Source organism: Hylobates moloch, unplaced genomic scaffold (genome assembly GCF_009828535.3).
Source record: "Hylobates moloch isolate HMO894 unplaced genomic scaffold, HMol_V3 SCAFFOLD_2, whole genome shotgun sequence".
NCBI lineage: Eukaryota > Metazoa > Chordata > Mammalia > Primates > Hylobatidae > Hylobates > Hylobates moloch.
Window position 1 is genome coordinate 127,287,129 of NW_026652277.1, and position 20,411 is coordinate 127,307,539.

Genomic DNA, 20,411 nt, shown 5'->3' on the forward strand with positions numbered 1-20,411 from the left:
AAGGCTATGACTTTGTTCTTCTTTATGGCCATGTAGTATTCTATGGTATTATACATATGTAGCACATTTCCTTTACCCAGTCCACCACTGATGAGCCCCTATGTTAATTCCGTGTCTTTGCTATTGTGAATAGGGCTATGATGAACATATGAGTGCATGTGTATTTTTGGTAGAACAATTTATTTTCTTTTGTATATATACCCAAGTAATGGGATTGTTGGGTCGAATGGTATTTCTGTTTTGAGTTCTCTGAGAAATCTTCAAACTGCCTTCCACAGTGGCTCAGCTAATTTACATTCCCCTCAAGAGTGTATAAGTATTCCCTTTTCTTTGCAGCTTCACCAGTATCTGTTGTTTTTTGACTTTTTAATAATAGCCATTCTAGGTCAGGCATGGTGGTTCATACCTGTGATTCCAGCACTTTGGGAGGCTGAGGCTGGCAGATTGCTTGAGACCAGGAGTTTGAGACCAGCCTGGGAAAAATGGTTAAACCCTGTCTCTCCAAAAATAAAAAAATAGCTAAGTGTGTTTCTATCTGCAGTCCCAGCTACTTGGAGGCTGAGACAGGAGGATTGCTTGAGCCCTGGAGGTTGAGGCTGCAGTGAGCACTCCAGCCTGTCTCAAAAAAAAAAAAAAAAATAGCCATTCTGACTGGTGTGAGATGGTATCTCACTGTGGCTTTGATTTGCATTTCTCTGATGATTAGTGACACCGAGCATTTGTTCAGATGTTGTTGGCTGCATGTATGTCTTCTTTTGAAAAGTGTCTGTTCACATCTTTTGCCCACTTTTTAACAGGGTTATTTGGTTTTTGCTTGTTCAATTGTTTAAGTTCCTTATAGATTTGGAATATTAACCTGTGTCAGATGCATAGTTTGTGAATATTTTCTCCTATTCTTTAGGTTGCCTGTTTACTCTGTTGATAGTTTCTTTTGCTGTGCAGAAGCTCCATAGTCTTAGGTCCTTGTGGGAGCTAAGCTCCCACTTGTCAATTTTTGTTTTTGGTACAATTACTTTTGAGGACCTAGTCATAATTATTTCCCAAAGCCAATGTCCAGAATGGTGTTTCCCAGGTTTTCTTCTAGGAATCATATAGTCTGAGGTCTCACATTTAAATCTTTAATTTATCTTGAGTTAATTTTTTTATACGGTGAAAGGTAGGCATCCAGTTTCATTCTTCTGCATATGAATAGCCAGCTAACCTGGCACCATTTATTGAATAGCGAATCCTTTCTCTATTATTTTTTTGTTGTTGTTGGCCTTGTTGATCAGATGGTTGTAGGTGTATTGCTTCGTTTCTGAGTTTTGTATTCTGTTCCATTGGTCTATGTGTCTGTTTTTGTACTGGTATCATGCTGTTTTGATTACCATAATCCAAGAGTATAAAGTTAGGTAGTGTGATGCCTCTGGCTTCTTTTTTCTTGGGATTGTTTTGGCTATTTGGGGCTCCTGTTTTGGTTCCATATGAATTTTAGAATAGTTTAAAAAATCTGTGAAGGATGTTATTGGTAGTTTGATAGAATACCATTGAATTTGTAGATTGGATAGTATGGCCATTTTAACAATACTGATTCTTCCAGTCCATGAGTATGAAATGTTTTTTCATCTGTTTTGTGTTGTCTCTGATTTTTTTCAGCACTGTTTTGTAGTTCTCCTTGGAGAGATTTTTCACTTCCTTGATTAGCTGTACTCTTAGGTATTTTATTCTTTTGGTGGCTATTGTAAATGGGATTGCATCCTTGATTTGGATCTAAGCTTAAATGTTACTAGTATAAAGGCAACTAATTTTGTGCATTGATTTTTGTATCCTGAAATTTTACTGAAGTTGTTTATTAGTTTCAGTGACCTTTTGGCAGAGTCTTTAGGGTTTTACAGGTATAGAATTATATTGTCAGCAAAGAGATAGTTTAACTTCTTTTCCTATTTGGAAGTGTTTCTTTCTCTTCACTGATTGTTCTTTGCATCTTAATATTTTTAACTGCCACATAGTACTTCGTAGTATCACAGTTCATTTAATCATTCTTCTATTTAAAAAATGTGTGTTTTTTCTATAGAAACCAGTTTAGAAAGTAACAAAACAAACAGTAAACGGTAATCACTTTTGACCCTTGTGATATTTGGTTCCTCTTTCCTGCCAATGATGATGAGGAATTTAGCTAACTTACATCACTCCTCTTTCTGCCTGTTGCCCAGTTTTAGTCATATTTTCACTCTTTATTTTGTAATCGAGTCTTATAACTTTAAATACTATCTCCAAATCTCTATTTATTGAGCTGCCCTCTTTAGATGTCTGTTTTGATTCCCCATTAAGAAGATGTCCTTACTCTTCCTTTCAAGTCTCCCTTTCTTCAGTTTCTAAGTATTTTGTCTCCAATATTACTACATTTATGTCCCTGTCCTATAATTGGAGTTCAGTATTTGGTGCTTCATGTAGAAATTGATTCTAAAAATTAAAAGTAAGCAAACAGCATTTGATTGATTCTGAATATGGAAATCTAATAAACAGCACCTGCTATGTTAAATTACATAACCCTTATTCACTACAGCTGGAGTTAGTAATACAAGGAATGCAATTCTATATCAAGAAACATGCACTATTCTAAGTAGAATGTGTCTAGTATCAAGACCAAGCATCACTTTTTCTTCTTATTCAAAATCATGCTACAATTACATTTGCCCCATATTTGAATAATACTCTTATTGTCTCTCCCCACCCCCATATTTCTAGGGTTTTTTCATTTGTTTGTTTTATTGTTGTTTATTTTGTGAGCAGAAACAGTGTTATTCACCATATCAATTGGCTACTCTTTTCAGGAAGAATATAAAAGAGGCTAATTTTCACAAATCTTAAGTATCTGAAAATTTTTCCATTTCATTTTCTCTCATTATAAACAGTTTGCTAAGTACAGAGTTCTAGGCTGAAAACCATTTTCACTTAGAATTTTACAAGTGTTGTCTCTGTCTTTTACTATCAAGTATTGTTACTGAGAAGTCTGATACAAATCTTACCTCCATTCCTTTGTAGATATCCTTTTAAAATTTTAGAAACAAGTAGGAGCTTCTCTTTATACCTGTCAATCTCAAATTTCATATGGATGTGTCTAATGCACATCTCTTTTTATTTATTCTGCTTGGCATTCCATGGGCCCTTTCAATTTGAAGACCTCCTGCTCTCTTCAATACTGGGAACTTTTCTTCTAACATTTCTTAGATTATTTCCTTATTTTATGTTTCCACTATTTGAAATGCATATTGGATGTTGACCTTCCTGGATTGACCTCATAGATCTTCAGTTTTTTTCTTTTGTATTTCCTATCTCTTGCACTTTGTTTTATATTTGAGAAACTTCTTGGACTTTTCCTTTTTTTCAATTTAACTTTTAATTTATTTTAGTTTTCATTAACTCTTTTTTGTTCTCTGACTTTTTATAGCATCTTTTTCCTGTTTTATGGATATAAGTTTCTTCTTGAATTTTCGAGAGAAAGTGAAATTCTTTTAATATTTAATGATGTTTCCTGGGTTGTCCACTTGTTTTATGATCAATTGTTCTGTTTGTTTATGTTGGTTTTTCCTTTTTTTGGTGATTTTCCTCAAGTATATGGTAACCCTTGGTTGGCTATTCATTTTTATAAATGAAGGATTAAATTGATTAGTTCAGAGCACCTGCATGCTGTCTGTATATGAGCAGGTAATGTTGTATCACACTTCTATTTAAGATGTGAAGATGAGAAGATGTAGGAAGCCTGGACCTTGCCCCAAAAATGAAAGGTATCAACCAACATTCTGTGGACCTAGAATCTTCCAGACAGATTATTTCATCCCTTTAGAAATGATTTACCTTTTTTCTTTATGGGGCAAATGTCACTGTTAAGTGAAGGGCTGATAGAGGTGACCTTAAGGAATTTTTCTGCAATTTACCCTCTTACACTTTCTAGATATTCAAATTATATACAAATAATGAGTTTTATTCTTACTTTTTAATACGTATGCTATTTCTTTTTCTTACTTTGCTTTGGCTCACACCTGTAATACAATGTTGATTTTTAAAAAATCCTAAAAATATCCTAAAAATCTTCACAAAAGATCATCTAAGAGACTCTCAGGTTAATTCTTCCAAGGGAAAAAAAAGTTTTCATTTTTCTGTAAATGGTCATTTAATCTTGTAGAACAGTGTCGTTTTCCCTGACATCATGCATGTCTTAGTCCTCAAGTTGGAAGATGTATATTCTAAACTTCATGGTCTTGAAGATCTGCCTCAAATATGAAGAAAAAAGTTTATTTAACCTCTAGCAGATAATAATAAACTGTAAACAACACTCCTCTCTCTATTATTTTTGAGGTCTTTGGAGCAAGAAAAGCAGATTTTGAAGAGCAGTCAAAATTTGGAGGAAGCAATTGGCATAGGGTGAGTTTTCTGATTTTGTGCATTTGCCGAGAGGGCAGTTTCAGAGTAGTAGTGGTTCAGTGTGACTAAAACTTTGGTAGAAAGCCAACTGACTTTCTGGATGGAGCAACCAGAGAAAGGAGCCACAACTAGGGCCGCTGGAGAGTGAGGGTAAATGCCAGAGATGAGAGAGCCAGAGAAGGAAATACCAAAGTTAATTTGTCCAAGACTCTAGCTAGCCTGTGAACCATGTACATATGGGCAGTTCAAAAACAGTATACACAGAGCTGCCATTCATTGCAGGCATGACAGAATTTTAAGTTTATCTTACCAAGTTAATTGCCTGCTAAAACAAAAACCTCAGTTCTCTTCAGAGGTACATAACAAAATCCAGAATCCCCACAATATAACATTTACAATTCTAGAACATAATCCAAAGTTACTCAAAATATGAAGAATCATGAAAATTTGACCCATCCTCATAAAGAAAGATAATAATCAAATACCCAGCCCAGGTGTTAGGATCACCAAACAATAACTTTTAAAGCAGTTATTATTACAATGATCAATCAGGAAAAGGAAAATACACTTATAATAAATGAACAGATAGGAAATCTCAGGAGAGAAATAGAAAATATAGAAACAAACCAAATGGAAATTTTAGAACTAAAAATACAGTATTTGAAATTTAAAAAATTGTTGGTTGGGCTTAAATTATTTACCTTAAAGAAGAGAGAGAAAAAAGATGGAAAAAAATCAACAAAGTTCCCAGGACATATGGAACAATAGCAAAGGTCTAACCTATGTATAACTGGGGTACTATAAGGAGAAGACAAAGAGTAAATGAGGCAGAAAAAATGTCTAAAGAAATAACGTCTAAAGTTTCCCCAAATTTAGTGAAAGACACAAATGTACAGATTAAAGAAGCTTAGTGAACCTCAAACTAGATATGAAGAAAATGATATGTAGGCACATCATAACCAAACTGTTGAAAAGCAAAGATAGAGAGAAAAGAAAGACAATAGGTGAACAATAATCCAGATATCCAGCATTCCCATCCTTCTGATTTCCATCATACCAGAGGAATGATGAAGAACATCAGAAATAGTAAATATCTGGATAAATGTAAAACAAGGCTTACTTTCCTATTAATTTTTTGAATATACATGTGACTAATATAAACATTAGAACTATTTCTTATGAGGGCTGTAATGTATTCAATTGTAAAACACATCACAACTAGAGCATAAAGGATGTTAGTGGGTTAGAGACAGGTGGGGCAAATGGAGCTAGACAGTTCTAAGGTTTTTACAATATTACATTGAATAATATTGACCCTAAGTAGATGTGAAAAGCCAAGGATGTATTTGTAATTCTAGCATAACTACTAAAAAACGAAGCATAGAGGTATACTTAAAAAGGCAACAGATTTTCTTCTAGGGTTTTTATGGTTTTAGGTCTTACATTTAAGTCTTTAATCCATTTTGATTTTTGTATATGGTAAAAGGAAGGGGTCCAGGTTCATTCTTCTGCATATGGATAACCAGTTATCCCAGCACCATTTACTTACTAGGGAGTCATTTCCCCATTGCTTGTTTTTATCGACCTTGTCGAAGATCAGATGATTATAGGCGTGCAGCTTTATTTCTGAGTTCCATTGCTTTATGTGTCTGTTTTTGTACCAGTACCATGCTGTTTTGGTTCTGGACAAATATTTTATGACAAAGTCTCCAAAAGCAATTGCAACAAAAACAAAAATTGACAAGTGGGACCTAATTAAACTAAACAGCTTCTTCACACAAAAGAAACTATCAACAGAAGAAACAGACAACCTACAGAATGGGAGAAAATATTTGCAAACTATGCATACAACACAAGTCTAATATCCAGAATCTATAAGGAACTTAAACAAATCAACAAGCCCAAAACAACAACCCCATTAAAAAATGGGCACAAGACGTAAACAGACACTTAGAAGAAGACATAGACACAGCCAAAAAGCATATGAAAAAATGCTCAATGTCACTACTCATTAGAGAAATGCAAATCGAAAACACAATGATGTGCTATCTCATGCCAGTCAGAATGACTATTATTGAAAAGTCAGAAAATAACAGATGTTAGTGAGGTTATGAAGAAAAGGAAATGTTGGTGGGAATGTAAATTAGTTTAGCCACTGTGAAAAGCAGTTTGGAGATTTATCAAAGAACTTAGAACTACCATTTAACTCAGCAATCCCATTAATGGGTATACACCCAAGGGAATAGAAATCGTTCTACCAAAAAGTCACATGCACACATGCAGTGCACTACTCACAATAGCAAAGACATGCAATCAACCTAGATGCCCATTAATGGTGGACTGGATAAAGAAAATGTGGTACATATATACCATGGAATACCATGCAGCCATAAAAAAGAATGAATTCATATCTTTTGCAGCAACATGGATGGGGCTGGAGTCCATTATCCCAAGCAAATTAACACAGGAACAGAAAACCAAATACTGCATGTTCTCATAAGTGGGAGCTAAACTTTGAGTGCACATGGACACAAAGAGGGGAACAACAGACACTGGGGCCTACTTGAGGGTAGAGGGTAGGAGGAGGGTGAGAGTCAAAACACTACCTATTGAGTACTATGCTCACTACCTGAGTGACAAAATTATTTGTACACCAAACCCCGGCAACATGCAATTTACCCATGTAACAAACCTGCACATGTACCTTCTGAATCTAAAATACAAATTGAAAAAGAAAAAATAAAATAAAAATTTTACACACTTTTCAAAAGAAAAAAAGGCAATAGATAATTAAAATGAATTTCTAAAATATAATCAAATAATCCAAAGAAGGCCGGAAAAGGGGAACAGAGAAACAGAAAACAGAGGGACAAGCAGAAAGCAAATAAATTCATAGTCTCAGAGAGACAGGACTAGATTTGGGGTAAGCTGTGTTACAACTGTCTACTGGTAGGGGAAGACAGGGGAAGCTATATCTGGACAGAAGCTTGTGCCAGGAGAGTGATGGAATTTTTTATGATTAGAGAAGGGACGGAAGAGGAAAGCATGAAGAAATGGAAGAAGAAGTAAAAGACCTGTTAGAGTTCTCAGGGCTTCCTGACACAGATGCTCGTTATCTAGATCCCCAGATTCCTTTATTATGCTGTGGTGTGACTGACATTGCCTGTGGAGCAGCTATTGTGAACTACTTGGTTTTCAGTGCTTTGAATCTGTCTCCAACCTGTATACCCATGCATACTTTTGCTTGCTGTTTCATCCTGAAGAGCCCTCTGTGTATCAACCTTTGGGTCTAAACACTCTGTCTTCTCCCTAGAGGATCCTGGAGATGGTTTTGGCCTGATACTTGGTCCCGACCCGTGTTTCAACCTCATATGGACCCTGACTTGGACCTTCCCTCAGTACCTATGATCAATGTGTTTCTATTATTCTTCTCCGAGGCGTAGTCTGACACTGCGCTCACTTGCTCCCCAGGCTTCCTGTCCTGGCCCTCCCTTGCTTTCACCTCCCAGTGGCTACCCAACACCTAATAGAGACCCAGGGATGGAGCCAGGGGACAGGAAGAGAGGGAAGATTACAAGCAAGGCCAGGGGCTGCCTTACAGTCACATTCTGAGACTACAGGTCCACAAGATGGCAACGTTTCCCTATGAAATTAATGCAAGTGGTGACTGGGATATTGAAGTGATTTCTAATGTTGGAAATGTCCCATTCAGTGCTAAAAAGACAGTAAAGGCAATGATTTTGTTTAGGGCAAGAAGACAAATCTGGGAAGGGCTTTCTCTGCCTGGGATTCCCCAGTTAGTGTGAAAAAGGCAAGTCACAGAACTGCATATTCTGCATAAGAAGGCAAATGTGAGAAACCCCCTGGATCTGTTCATGCAAGTGAGCTCCAGGATAGATGTGGAGTCAGGATGGATGCCACTTAGGGTAGCACACTGACCAGCAGTAACAAGCACACTAACTCAGCCCTGAGATGCTACATTTTGTCTACTTTATTGTCTGAGTCAGTAGCAGGACATATAAAATTTCCATCAAAGGAGTTGGAAAAAAACTCCCCACATACAGTTTTAATTTTTAATTCATCAAACATCTCAGGAGTTGTGTTGTGAGTTTGTTTATATCAGTTTTGTGGGATACACAGCCAATTTTACAAACATGAAGTCTCAGGAGAGCTGACTTACAAAATCCTATTTAACCTCTACATAGAATATTGCATTTCCGAATGATAAATCAGAAGAAATCACACCATTCTAATGTTAACAAATGAAAAAATTATAAAGAACATTTAAAGTTTATCCTGAAAATTAATTCTTAAGAAATGAAGATTTAACTAAAGAGTAGCAAAGGGAAATTAAATTATTATTAATTAGGGAAAGTAAGTGTATTAATTTTTCCCATTTTACAATAAAAAGCCCTAGGTTTACAGAGGCTAAGTGACTTACTCAGTGTTATACAACCTCAGCGAAACAACTGAAGTTGAATGTCACGTGTGTCAGCACTCCACCAGGCACTGGAGAGCAGTGAACAAAGTCAATGAGAACTGGAGAATGGATACCGCGTAGGTGTGTTTAACTGCAAAGCCTGGACTCCTTCACTGCTGAAACATTTGAAGTGATTCAGAAGGGGACCACTAGGGACTCCCAAGGGCTTAAAGTAGTTAACTGTACTTAATTCCAGGTTAGGACATCTTTTTGATCCTAAACATTAGCATGACACCTTAAACAGAGTAAACTTTCAGAACATGTTTGATGAGGGAAATGAGCATTAGAATGAGGCTAGGATTTCTGTAAGTTTTGCTCATGACTGATTTGCCAGTATTTGAAACAGTGTCAGACACAAAGCTCAATTAATGTTTGCTGATGGGCTGAATGAATAAATGAATGAAAATCGAGGCAAATAATTAAGAGGAGGATTCTTATTCTTACATGGTGCCATAATTTTGTCAGTCCAATGGTTTTTTTTTTAATCTACTTTTGGTTGTAAATATTTTGTTTTGACAAAGCAACAATTACTTTGGCCCCTCCTTTGCAATGCTTTGTGCCCGCAGTTGCAGTTGCAGTTGCACTGTATAGTATCAGCAGTCCTCTGTATGGAAGTCCAGCATATTCACACCAGGGGGACATGTGGTTGCACTTGTAGCAAGTTGTATTTTCTGATATTCCTCTTTTTCTCTTCTTCTTGTTTGGCTGGACATTTTTATACAGATGGAAATCAGGTTACAAGAGGGTCAGCCTTGAAAAGCTGTTACAAGGGTGTCTTATGCCAGAAGGCAAAGGCTGGGTGTGATGGCTCATGCCTATAATCCTAGTGCTTTGAGAGGCTGAGGTGGGAGGATCCCTTGAGCCCAGGAGTTCGAGGTTGCAGTGAGCTATGATTGTGCCACTGCACCCTGCCCTGGGCAACAGAGTGAGACCCTGTTTTGAAAAAAAAGAAAATTACTTACCTCCCTCCTTTTTTTATCTCTCTCTAATATAAGTTCAGCCCTTCTTTTAGCAATCATACCAACCTGTTAAAGAAAGAGACATTAAAAAATTGTAATGAAGAATGATAAAAGTGGCTTTCTCTGTATTAATATATTTTTCTATAAAGTAGGAATAACGTTTGGGCAGAAGCACAGCAAACTTTGCAGGAAAGGATGTGATGGCGGTAATCATGTTGCTTGGCTTGCATCCTTGTACCTCTGAACCTCTTGATCAGCTATTTTCTTTCAGAGGGATAAGTAGCACTTGGGGTCAGTTACTCTTTCCACAAAGTTTAGAACTCCTTTTCAAAATTTATTGCTTATTTGTTTGTTTGGTTTTGGTGGCAGGAAATAGGGAAATACTTGGAGGCAATTCGTTGAAAATGGTAAGCTTTTAACACACTATTAAATAGCCTAACATAGCGATCCCCAACCATTTTGGCATGAGGGACCAGTTTCACAGAAGACAATTTTCCATGGACCGAAGATGAGGATTGTTTTGGGATGATTCAAGCTCATGACATTTATCGTGCACTTTATTTCTATTATTATTACAATGTAATATCCAAAGAAATAATTTCATAACTCACCACAATGTAGAATCAGTGGGGGCCTTAAACTTGTTTTCCTGCAACTACATGGTCCCATCTGGAGGTGATGGGAGATAGTGACAGATCATCAGGCATTAGATTCTCATGAGTTTGCAACCTAGATCCCTTGCATGCACAATTAACAATATGGTTTGTGCTCCTATGAGAATCTAACGTGCCGCTGATCTGACCAGAGGCAGAGCTCAGGCAGTAATGTGAGTGATGGGGAGCGGCTGTAAATACAGATGAAGCTTCACTCACTTGCCCACTCACTGCTCACCTCCTGCTGTGTGGCCTGGTTCCTCACAGGCCACAGACTGGTATCCATCCATGGCCCAGGGGTTAGGAACCCCTGGACTAACAAACCTAAAAATACATATGTCCACATGGGGAAAGTGTATGTGGTTGGGAGACAGTCACAGACTTGATATATAGATAGTCCTCCAACCTTCCCAGAATCCTCTAAATCTAACACAATGGATCCTCTTTGATAGGTCTCCAAGGTCTTCATGAAAACTAATCTGCTTTCTTCAGGTTTGGGGGCTTATTGGCTCAGGACTCTGTAAACTGGTCTCCCTTTAAATACCAGGAGGCTAGAGTGGTGCCTGAGGACATGCTCTGGGGCTCTGGTCCAGAAGAGCAGAACCTGGGCGCTTTTGTCTGGTTGCTATTGAGTACACATTCCTGAGAACTTATGCCTTGTAGGCATGCAAGAATTATTTGTAGATAGAATTATAAAACTGAACTGAATATAATTCATTTGGTTTATGAGCCCCAGAAAGATTCTATGGCTCTTAACATGGTGAGAATTTACAAAAACTTCCATTATTTCCTTTTATAAAAACATATCTTTACCATAGGTTCTTTAAATGTGGAGTTGTGAAAACATAGTCTCTTTTGTGTTTTCATAAAACATAAAGACCACTGTATTACCAAAAAATTGCAAACTATACACAAAAACACTCATACACATTCTGAGTCTACTTTTCCTCTGCTCTTTTCACTCAAATAAATAGTCAGTGAGGTTTAACTAATTATTGTACATCTGCCAGATGGCAGCACTGTCCTGAGCACGATAATATATATTCTTTCATTTTCTGCTCAAAACATATCTGCAGGGCATTACTCCACTCTAGAGGTGAGTTAACAGAAATTCAGGGTTTAACTCACGTAATATCACACAATTAGTGTGAGAATGCTTTTAGAAACTACCAGATATGGTCTCGATCTCTTGACCTGGCCAACATGGTGAAACCCCGTCTCTACTAAAAATACAAAAATTAGCTGGGCATGGTGGTGCACGCCTGTAGTCCCAGCTACTCTGGAGGCTGAGGCAGGAGAATCGCTTGAACCCAGGTGGCGGAGGTTGCAGTGAGCTGAGCTTGCTCCACTGCACTCCAGCCTAGCGACAGAGTGAGACTCCGTCTCAAAAAAAAAAAAAAAAGAAAGATATGGGATTGCCAAAGCATACAATGTGGTGGCTGCTGCAGAGAAGGGTTTGTATTTGTTTCAACTGAGAAAAAAAGTTAGACAGATAATTTGGGATAAGATTGAGAATTCAGATCTTAATTGGGTGGCTTGATCAAAATGGAGTTTTAGGAAAATTCGTGTGGAGGTAGTCAGAAGGATAGTCTGGAAGGCATAGAGATGAAGCCAGGGAGGACAATTAGGTCACTGTAGGAGCGCTGGTGTCAGCCAAGAAAGCTCTGAACTGAGATAGAGTTATTGGGTGAGGAAAGGAAGGGGTAAATGCCTGGGGTGATAAACCAGCTCCTGAAACCTGCTGCTTTCCTATTCTAGGTCTCTAAAATTCTTAAAGAATGTGGTATCTAGGATGTGGCTTCATTGCCCTACAGCTGTTCTGTCCAGTACAATAGCCACTAGCTGTGTGTGGCTATTTATATTAAAATTAAACAAAATTAAACATTTGATTTTTCAGTCACACTAATCACATTTTAAGTGCTCAACAGCCACTGCGGCTAGGGCTCCTGTACAGGACAGCACAGATCTAGGACATTTCTGTCATCACAGAGATTTCTGTGTTAACACTGGCCTAGATATTCCAGGCCCCACAGTGAGACAACATATGAATGTGCTATGGTAGGCTCTCATCTTTGGCTCTTTCTTTTCCATTCTCATACTTACAGAATCTCTCACATGGCAGACAGTTTGGCCTGAACGTCATCAAGAACAGTGTGGAGCCAGGTATCTTCCCATGTCTCCCTCCTTACCTCCACAGTTCTTAGATGGCTAAGAACTCTGCCTGCCTTGATATTGTGCAAACCAGTGATGGCCTGGGACATGCAACCTTAGTGTGGTGGGGGAGAGGAATGGATGGCAATGGCCTTGAAGGGATTTCCTCTGGCTAACCCCAAGATGAAAAGAATTTGAAAACGATGTCTGAGCAATGAAAGAGGAACTGCTTGACTTTAACACTTTGGCAGTCTGTAATTTAATTGGTGTTGAATTGTGAGAATGTATTACATAATTTAAGTCTTAGTATCTCAGAATTGAAATTAATAGATGAGCTTTCTGACATATTTTACATTCTCCCCTGCCAAATGTTCGTCTAGTTTATGCTTATTTATTGGCAAGGAGCTCCCTGCCTTCATTCTTGGTTCTTTTTGAAATGTCTTGCTAAGGATGAAATATACTTTCCCTGTACCTTCCTCCTACCAATGGTAGTTCTTTCCCTTGAGGCCACGTGGAGTAACCCCAACCTCTCTTCGGTATGAAAGCCCTTCAAACGTTTAACACTGCTCTCATGTCTCATCTGGGCCATCCTAGGTCCAGACTCAAAAGCCCGTTCTTTCTACCTCAGCCCAGACCTACAGGTTTGCCTTTTCAGGGCATGTCATGTAAATGGAATTGTACGGGACGCACTCCTGTTTTGCCTGGCTTCTGTCACTCAGCACAATGGTTCTGATTTTTATCCATGTTACAGGGTGTATCAATAGGTCATTCCTTCTTAATGCTGAGTAGTTTTTCAATTCTAAGGATATACCACCTTTTATTTTTCTATTCATCAGTTGATTATTTGGGTTGTTTCTACTTTCTGGTTATTATGAATAATGGTTATGAACATTCACATATAACTTTTTATGTGGACATATATTTTCATTTCTGTTAGACAGATTCCCAGGAGTGGAATTGCTGGTTCCCCATGACACTTTTGAACATTTTATGGAATACTCCTCATAATGTAGGTTTAGGAACAATGTTCTAATCTAATGTGGATCTGGTTTCACTACAGGCTCACATGTCTTTGATGGGTGGTGTCATCACTCCAGGGGCAGCGAAAAAGACCTCTGAAATTTTACTTCTTTGTGTTTCAAATCTCTGTTTGTTACCTCTTCCACTTTGCTCCCATGTGTGGGAGAGGGAAGTCTTGGCACTACCACTATCTTTTGTTTGCCATAAAGAGAGAAGCATTAACACATTGATCACCACAAAAGCCTGAAATAACTCTTAACTCTTATTGTAGTCTTAATATCCGATGAAAAATGTTTCATGCTGCGGTATTAAAATTAGAATACTACATTTTTTGTGAAGATCACTTTATAACAGATCACTAAACAGATGCTGAACAGATTACTAAACAGATGCTGAACAGATTTATTCAATGCATTTTTGCTAGATACATACCCTGATTTTTGCCTTCATGTCTCTGATCAGTTTCTTCCTTTCTAATTTCTTCTTTTGTTTTAGTTTCCACTTTTCAATTTGGGCAGGAAGGAGGCGATCAAAAATATCTTGATCATCAACTTGTATAAAAACAGCTGCATCTGGGAAAAATCCACGATCTCCCAAAAACTGGGCCTCTTCTGGATATCGTGGGAAACCATCTAATATAAAACCTGTGGAACTGGTGGAAATTTTCATAATTTACTTTATCTCATTAAAATATTGTAATGGATGTGTTCATTAATTTGACTGTAATGATCATTATACAAGGTATATTAAATCATCATGTACACCTTGAATATATACATTCTTTACTTGTTAATTAAATATTTTAAAAGAAAAAAATAAAGTAAAAAAAGTATTGATAAATATCAACTTTCTGTAGGTAATGAATAGTTTAAAAATTTACTCTACTATCTTTTATTTCTTTTACTGTTTCTAGTTGTATATGTGACCTTTATTTTTCAAAATATATCAAATTGAATTAAAATTACAATATTTCATACATATATTTGTAATATAAAATTGTAGTCAATCAGTTTACAGACAATTACTATTAACTGAAAGTTTACTAAAAGTTGTGAGAAGACCATAGGAAAAGAGAAAATAAGTTCTCTGTTTGGGAGGGGTGCCCAGCCTAATGAATGTGGTATTCTTTATTTAAAGAGTACACCTGGCCAGCCCACTTGTAGTGGGAGCCCTCACCTTTGGCAGTTTTTCTTCTAACAGTGCTTCCTTTCATGAGACAACTAATACCCACCTCCCTGGGTCTCCTTGTAACTGATGACAATTGTTAATGTATGTATCTTGGTTCCTATGGGCAAGATGATTATGTTCAAATGGGATTGTCAAACTTGCCCAAGTATGATGAGACTTTAAGAATCAGGAAAATATGCCATTGCACTCCAGCCTGGGCAACAAGATTGAAACTCTTTCTCAAAAAAAAAAAAAAAAAAGAATCAGGAAAATAACTGGAATGTTAATACATTTTTATTAGAGAGCACTTATAAAACAACTAAGCTTTGAAAACTTGGCTTTGTTTAATTGAGAGAGTCAATACCGGTTACCGTTTGAGTGAGAATTTGTTTCTCCTGCTTATCTGAAATTTGGTTTGTTTTACATATTTTCTTCTTAATACAAATAGGACTTCCATGAACAATTTTTTTTAATTTTATTATTATTATACTTTAAGTTTTAGGGTACATATGTACAATGTACAGGCTTGTTACATATGTATACATGTGCCATGTTGGTGTGCTGCACCCATTAACTCGTCATTTAACGTTAGGTATATCTCCTAATGCTATCTCTCCCCCCTCCCCCCACCCCACTACAGTACCCGGAGTGTGATGTTCCCCTTCCTGTGTCCATGTGTTCTCACTGTTCAATTCCCACCTATGAGTGAGAACATGTGGTGTTTGGTTTTTTGTCCTTGCGATAGTTTGCTGAGAATGATGATTTCTAGTTTCATCCATGTCCCTACAAAGGACATGAACTCATCATTTTTTATGGCTGCATAGTATTCCATGGTGTATATGTGCCACATTTTCTTAATCCAGTCTATCGTTGTTGGACATTTGGGTTGGTTCCAACTCTTTGCTATTGTGAATAGTGCTGCAACAAACATACGTGTGCATGTGTCTTTACAGCAGCATGATTTATAATCCTTTGGGTATATACCCAGTAATGGGATGACTGGATCAAATGGTATTTCTAGTTCTAGATCCCAGAGGAATCGCCACACTGACTTCCACAATGGTTGAACTAGTTGACAGTCCCACCAACAGTGTAAAAGTGTTCCTATTTCTCCACATCCTCTCCAGCACCTGTTGTTTCCTGACTTTTTAATGATTGCCATTCTAACTGGTGTGAGATGGTATCTCATTGAGGTTTTGATTTGCATTTCTCTGATGGCCAGTGGTGATGAGCATTTTTTCATGTGTTTTTTGGCTGCATAAATATCTTCTTTTGAGAAGTGTCTGTTCATATCCTTTGCCCACTTTTTGATGGGGCTGTTTGTTTTTTTCTTGTAAATTTGTTTGAGTTCATTGTAGATTCTGGATATTAGCCCTTTGTCAAATGAGTAGGTTGGGAAAATTTTCTCCCATTTTGTAGGTTGCCTGTTCACTCTGATGGTAGTTTCTTTTGCTGTGCAGAAGCTCTTTAGTTTAATTAGATCCCATTTGTCAATTTTGGCTTTTGTTGCCATTGCTTTTGGTGTTTTAGACAGGAAGTCCTTGCCCATGCCTATGTCCTGAATGGTATTGCCTAGGTTTTCTTCTAGGGTTTTTATGGTTTTAGGTCTAACATGTAAGTCTTTAATCCATCTTGAATTAATTTTTGTATAAGGTGTAAGGAAGGGATCCTGTTTCAGCTTTCTACATATGGCTAGCCAGTTTTCCCAGCACCATTTATTAAATAGGGAATCCTTTCCCATTGCTTGTTTTTGTCAGGTTTGTCAAAGATCAGATGGTTGTAGATATGTGGCATTATTTCTGAGGGCTCTGTTCTGTTCCATTGATCTATTTCTCTGTTTTGGTATCAGTACCATGTTGTTTTGGTCACTGTAGCCTTGTAGTATAGTTTGAAGTCAGGTAGCGTGATGCCTCCAGCTTTGTTCTTTTGGCTTAGGATTGACTTGGCAATGTGGGCTCTTTTTTCGTTCCATATGAACTTTAAAGTAGTTTTTTCCAATTCTGTGAAGAAAGTCATTGGTAGCTTGATGGGGATGGCATTGAATCTATAAATTACCGTGGGTAGTATTGCCATTCTCAGGATATTGATTCTTCCTACCCATGAGCATGGAATGTTCTTCCATTTGTTTGTATCCTCTTTTATTTCACTGAGCAGTGGTTTGTAGTTCTCCTTGAAGAGGTCCTTCACATCCCTTGTAAGTTGGATTCCTAGGTATTTTATTCTCTTTGAAGCAATTGTGAATGGGAGTTCACTCATGATTTGGCTCTCTGTTTGTCTGTTATTGGTGTATAAGAATGCTTGTGATTTTTGTACATTAATTTTGTATGCTGAGACTTTGCTGAAGTTGCTTATCAGCTTAACAAGATTTTGGGCTGAGACAACGGGGTTTTCTAGATATACTATCATGTCATCTGCAAACAGGGACAATTTGACTTCCTCTTTTCCTAATTGAATACCCTTTATTTCCTTCTCCTGCCTAATTGCCCTGGCCAGAACTTCCAACACTATGTTGAATAGGAGTGGTGAGAGAGGGCATCCCTGTCTTGTGTCAGTTTTCAAAGAGAATGCTTCCAGTTTTTGCCCTTTCAGTATGATATTGGCTGTGGGTTTGTCATAGATAGCTCTTATTATTTTGAGATATGTCCCATCAATACCTAATTTATTGAGACTTTTTAGCATGAAGGGTTGTTGAATTTTTTCAAAGGCCTTTTCTGCATCTATTGAGATAATCATGTGGTTTTTGTTTTTGGTTCTGTTTATATGCTGGATTACATTTATTGATTTGCTTTCATGAACATTTGACAGTTTCAGCCTTCAAAGTTGTTAATTAAAAAATGTGAATTTTCCTTTCTTAATAAGGAGGCAAATTTCCATATATTGGCCATAATATATGTGTTTTTTAAATTATACTTTAAGTTCTAGGGTACATGTGCACAACGTGCAGGTTTGTTACATACGTATACATATGCCATGTCATGTTGGTGTGCTGCGCCCATTAACTCGTCATTTACATTAGGTATATCTCCTAATGCTATCTCTCCCCCTCCCCCCACCCCACAACAGGCCATGGTGTGTGATACTCCCCTTCCTGCGTCCAAGTGTTCTCATTGTTCAATTCCCACCTATGAGTGAGAACGTGCGGTGTTTGGTTTTTTGTCCTTGTGATAGTTTACTGAGAATGATGGTTTCCAGCTTCATCCATGTCCCTACAAAGGACATGAACTCATCCTTTTTAATGGCTGCATAGTATTCCATGGTGTATATGTGCCACATTTTCTTAATCCAGTCTATCATCGATGGACATTTGGGTTGGTTCCAAGTCTTTGCTATTGTGAATAGTGCCGCAATAAACATACGTGTGCATGTGTCTTTATAGCAGCATGATTTATAATCCTTTGGGTATATACCCAGTAATGGGATGGCTGGGTCAAATGGTATTTCTAGTTCTAGATCCTTGAGGAATCGCCACATTGTCTTTCACAATGGTTGAACTAGTTGACAGTCCCACCAACAGTGTAAAAGTGTTCCTATTTCTCCACATCCTCTCCAGCACCTGTTGTTTCCTGACTTTTTAATGATCGTCATTCTAACTAGTGTGAGATGGTATCTCATTGTGGTTTTGATTTGCAGTCCTCTGATGGCCAGTGATGATGAGCATTTTTTCATGTGTTTTTTGGCTGCATAAATGTCTTCTTTTGAGAAGTGTCTGTTCATATCCTTAGCCCACTTATTGATGGGTTGTTTGTTTTTTTCTTGTAAATTTGTTTGAATTCATTGTAGATTCTGGATATTAGCCCGTTGTCAGATGAGTAGATTGGAAAAATTTTCTCCCATTCTGTAGATTGCCTGTTCACTCTGATGGTAGTTTCTTTTGCTGTCAGAAATTCTTTAGTTTAATTAGATCCCATGTGTCAATTTTGGCTTTTGTTGCCATTGCTTTTGGTGTTTTAGACATGAAGTCCTTGCCTATGCCTATGTCCTGAATGGTATTGCCTAGGTTTTCTTCTAGGGTTTTTATGGTTTTAGGTCTAACATTTAAGTTTTTAATCGATCTTGAATTAATTTTTGTATAAGGTGTAAGGAAGGGATCCAGTTTCAGCTTTCTACATATGCCTAGCCAGTTTTCCCAGCACCATTTATTAAATAGGGAATCCTTTCCCTATTTCTTATTTTTGTCAGGTTTGTGAAAGACCGGATGGTTGTAGATGTGTGATATTACTTCTGAGGGCTCTGTTCTGTTCCATTGGTCTATATCTCTGTTTTGGTACCAGAACCATGCTGTTTTGGTTACTGTAGCCTTGTAGTATAGTTTGAAGTCAGGTAGTACGATGACTCCAGCTTTGTTCTTTTGGCTTAGGATTCTCTTGGCAATGTGGGCTCTTTTTTGGTTCCATATGAACTTTACAGTAGTTTTTTCCAATTCTGTGAGGAAAGTCATTGGTAGCTTGATGAGGATGGCATTGAATCTATAAATTACCTTGGACAATATGGCCATTTTCATGATATTGATTCTTCCTATCCATGAGCATGGAATGTTCTTCCATTTGTTTGTGTCCTCTTTTATTTCGTTGAGCAGTGGTTTGTAGTTCTCCTTGAAGAGGTCCTTCACATCCCTTGTAAGTTGGATTCCTAGGTATTGTATTCTCTTTGAAGTAATTGTGAATGGGAGTTCACTCATGATGTGGCTCTCTGTTTGTCTGTTATTGGTGTATAAGAATGCTTGTGATTTTTGCACATTGATTTTGTATCCTGAGACTTTGTTGAAGTTGCTTATTAGCTTAAGGAGATTTTGGGCTGAGATGATGGGGTTTTCTAAATATACAATCACATCATCTGCAAAAATGTACAATCACATAATCTGCAAACATCTAAATATACAATCACGTCATCTGCAAAACACTCCTCTTTTCCTAATTGAATATCGTTTATTTCTTTCTCCTGCCTGATTGCTGTGGCCAGAACTTCCAACACTGTGTTGAATAGGAGTGGTGACAGAGAGCATCCCTGCCTTGTGCCAGTTTTCAAAGGGAATGTTTCCAGTTTTTACCCATTCAGTATGATATTGGCTGTGGGTTTTTCATAGATAGCTCTTATTATTTTGAGATACGTCCCATCAATACCTAATCTATTGAGAGTTTTTAGCATGAAGGGCTGTTGAATTTTGTTGAAGGCCTTTTTTGCATCTATTGAGATATCAGGTGGTTTTTGTCTTTGGTTCTGATTATATGCTGGATTGTGTTTATTGATTTGTGTGTGTTGAACCAGCCTTTCATCCCAGGGATGAAGCCCACTTGATCATGGTGGATAAGCTTTTTGATGTGCTGTTGGATTTGGTTTGCCAGTATTTTATTGAGGATTTTTGCATTGATGTTCATCAGGGATATTGGTCTAAAATTCTCTTTTTTTGTTGTCTCTGCCAGGCTTTGGTATCAGGATGATGCTGGCCTCATAAAATGAGTTAGGGAGGATTCCCTCTTTTTCTATTGATTGGAATAGTTTCAGAAGGAATGGTATCAGCTCCTCCTTATACCTCTGGTAGAATTCGGCTGTGAATCTGTCTGGTCCTGGACTTTTTTT

At 37.5% G+C, this 20,411-nt stretch overlaps 1 protein-coding gene across 2 annotated transcripts in view; it reads right to left on the reverse strand.

Annotated features, from left to right (window-relative positions):
• The window catches only part of AK9 (adenylate kinase 9), a 225,980-nt gene that overhangs the window by 26,851 nt on the left and 178,718 nt on the right, over positions 1-20,411 (reverse strand). For both annotated transcript variants that reach the window (XM_032156454.2, XM_058435472.1), the window contains exons 28-29: positions 14,100-14,319; positions 9,847-9,909 (exon numbers count right to left, since the gene is read on the reverse strand). In XM_032156454.2, the coding sequence (XP_032012345.1) occupies positions 9,847-9,909; positions 14,100-14,319 (283 nt within the window). The remainder of the gene's footprint in view (positions 1-9,846; positions 9,910-14,099; positions 14,320-20,411) is intronic.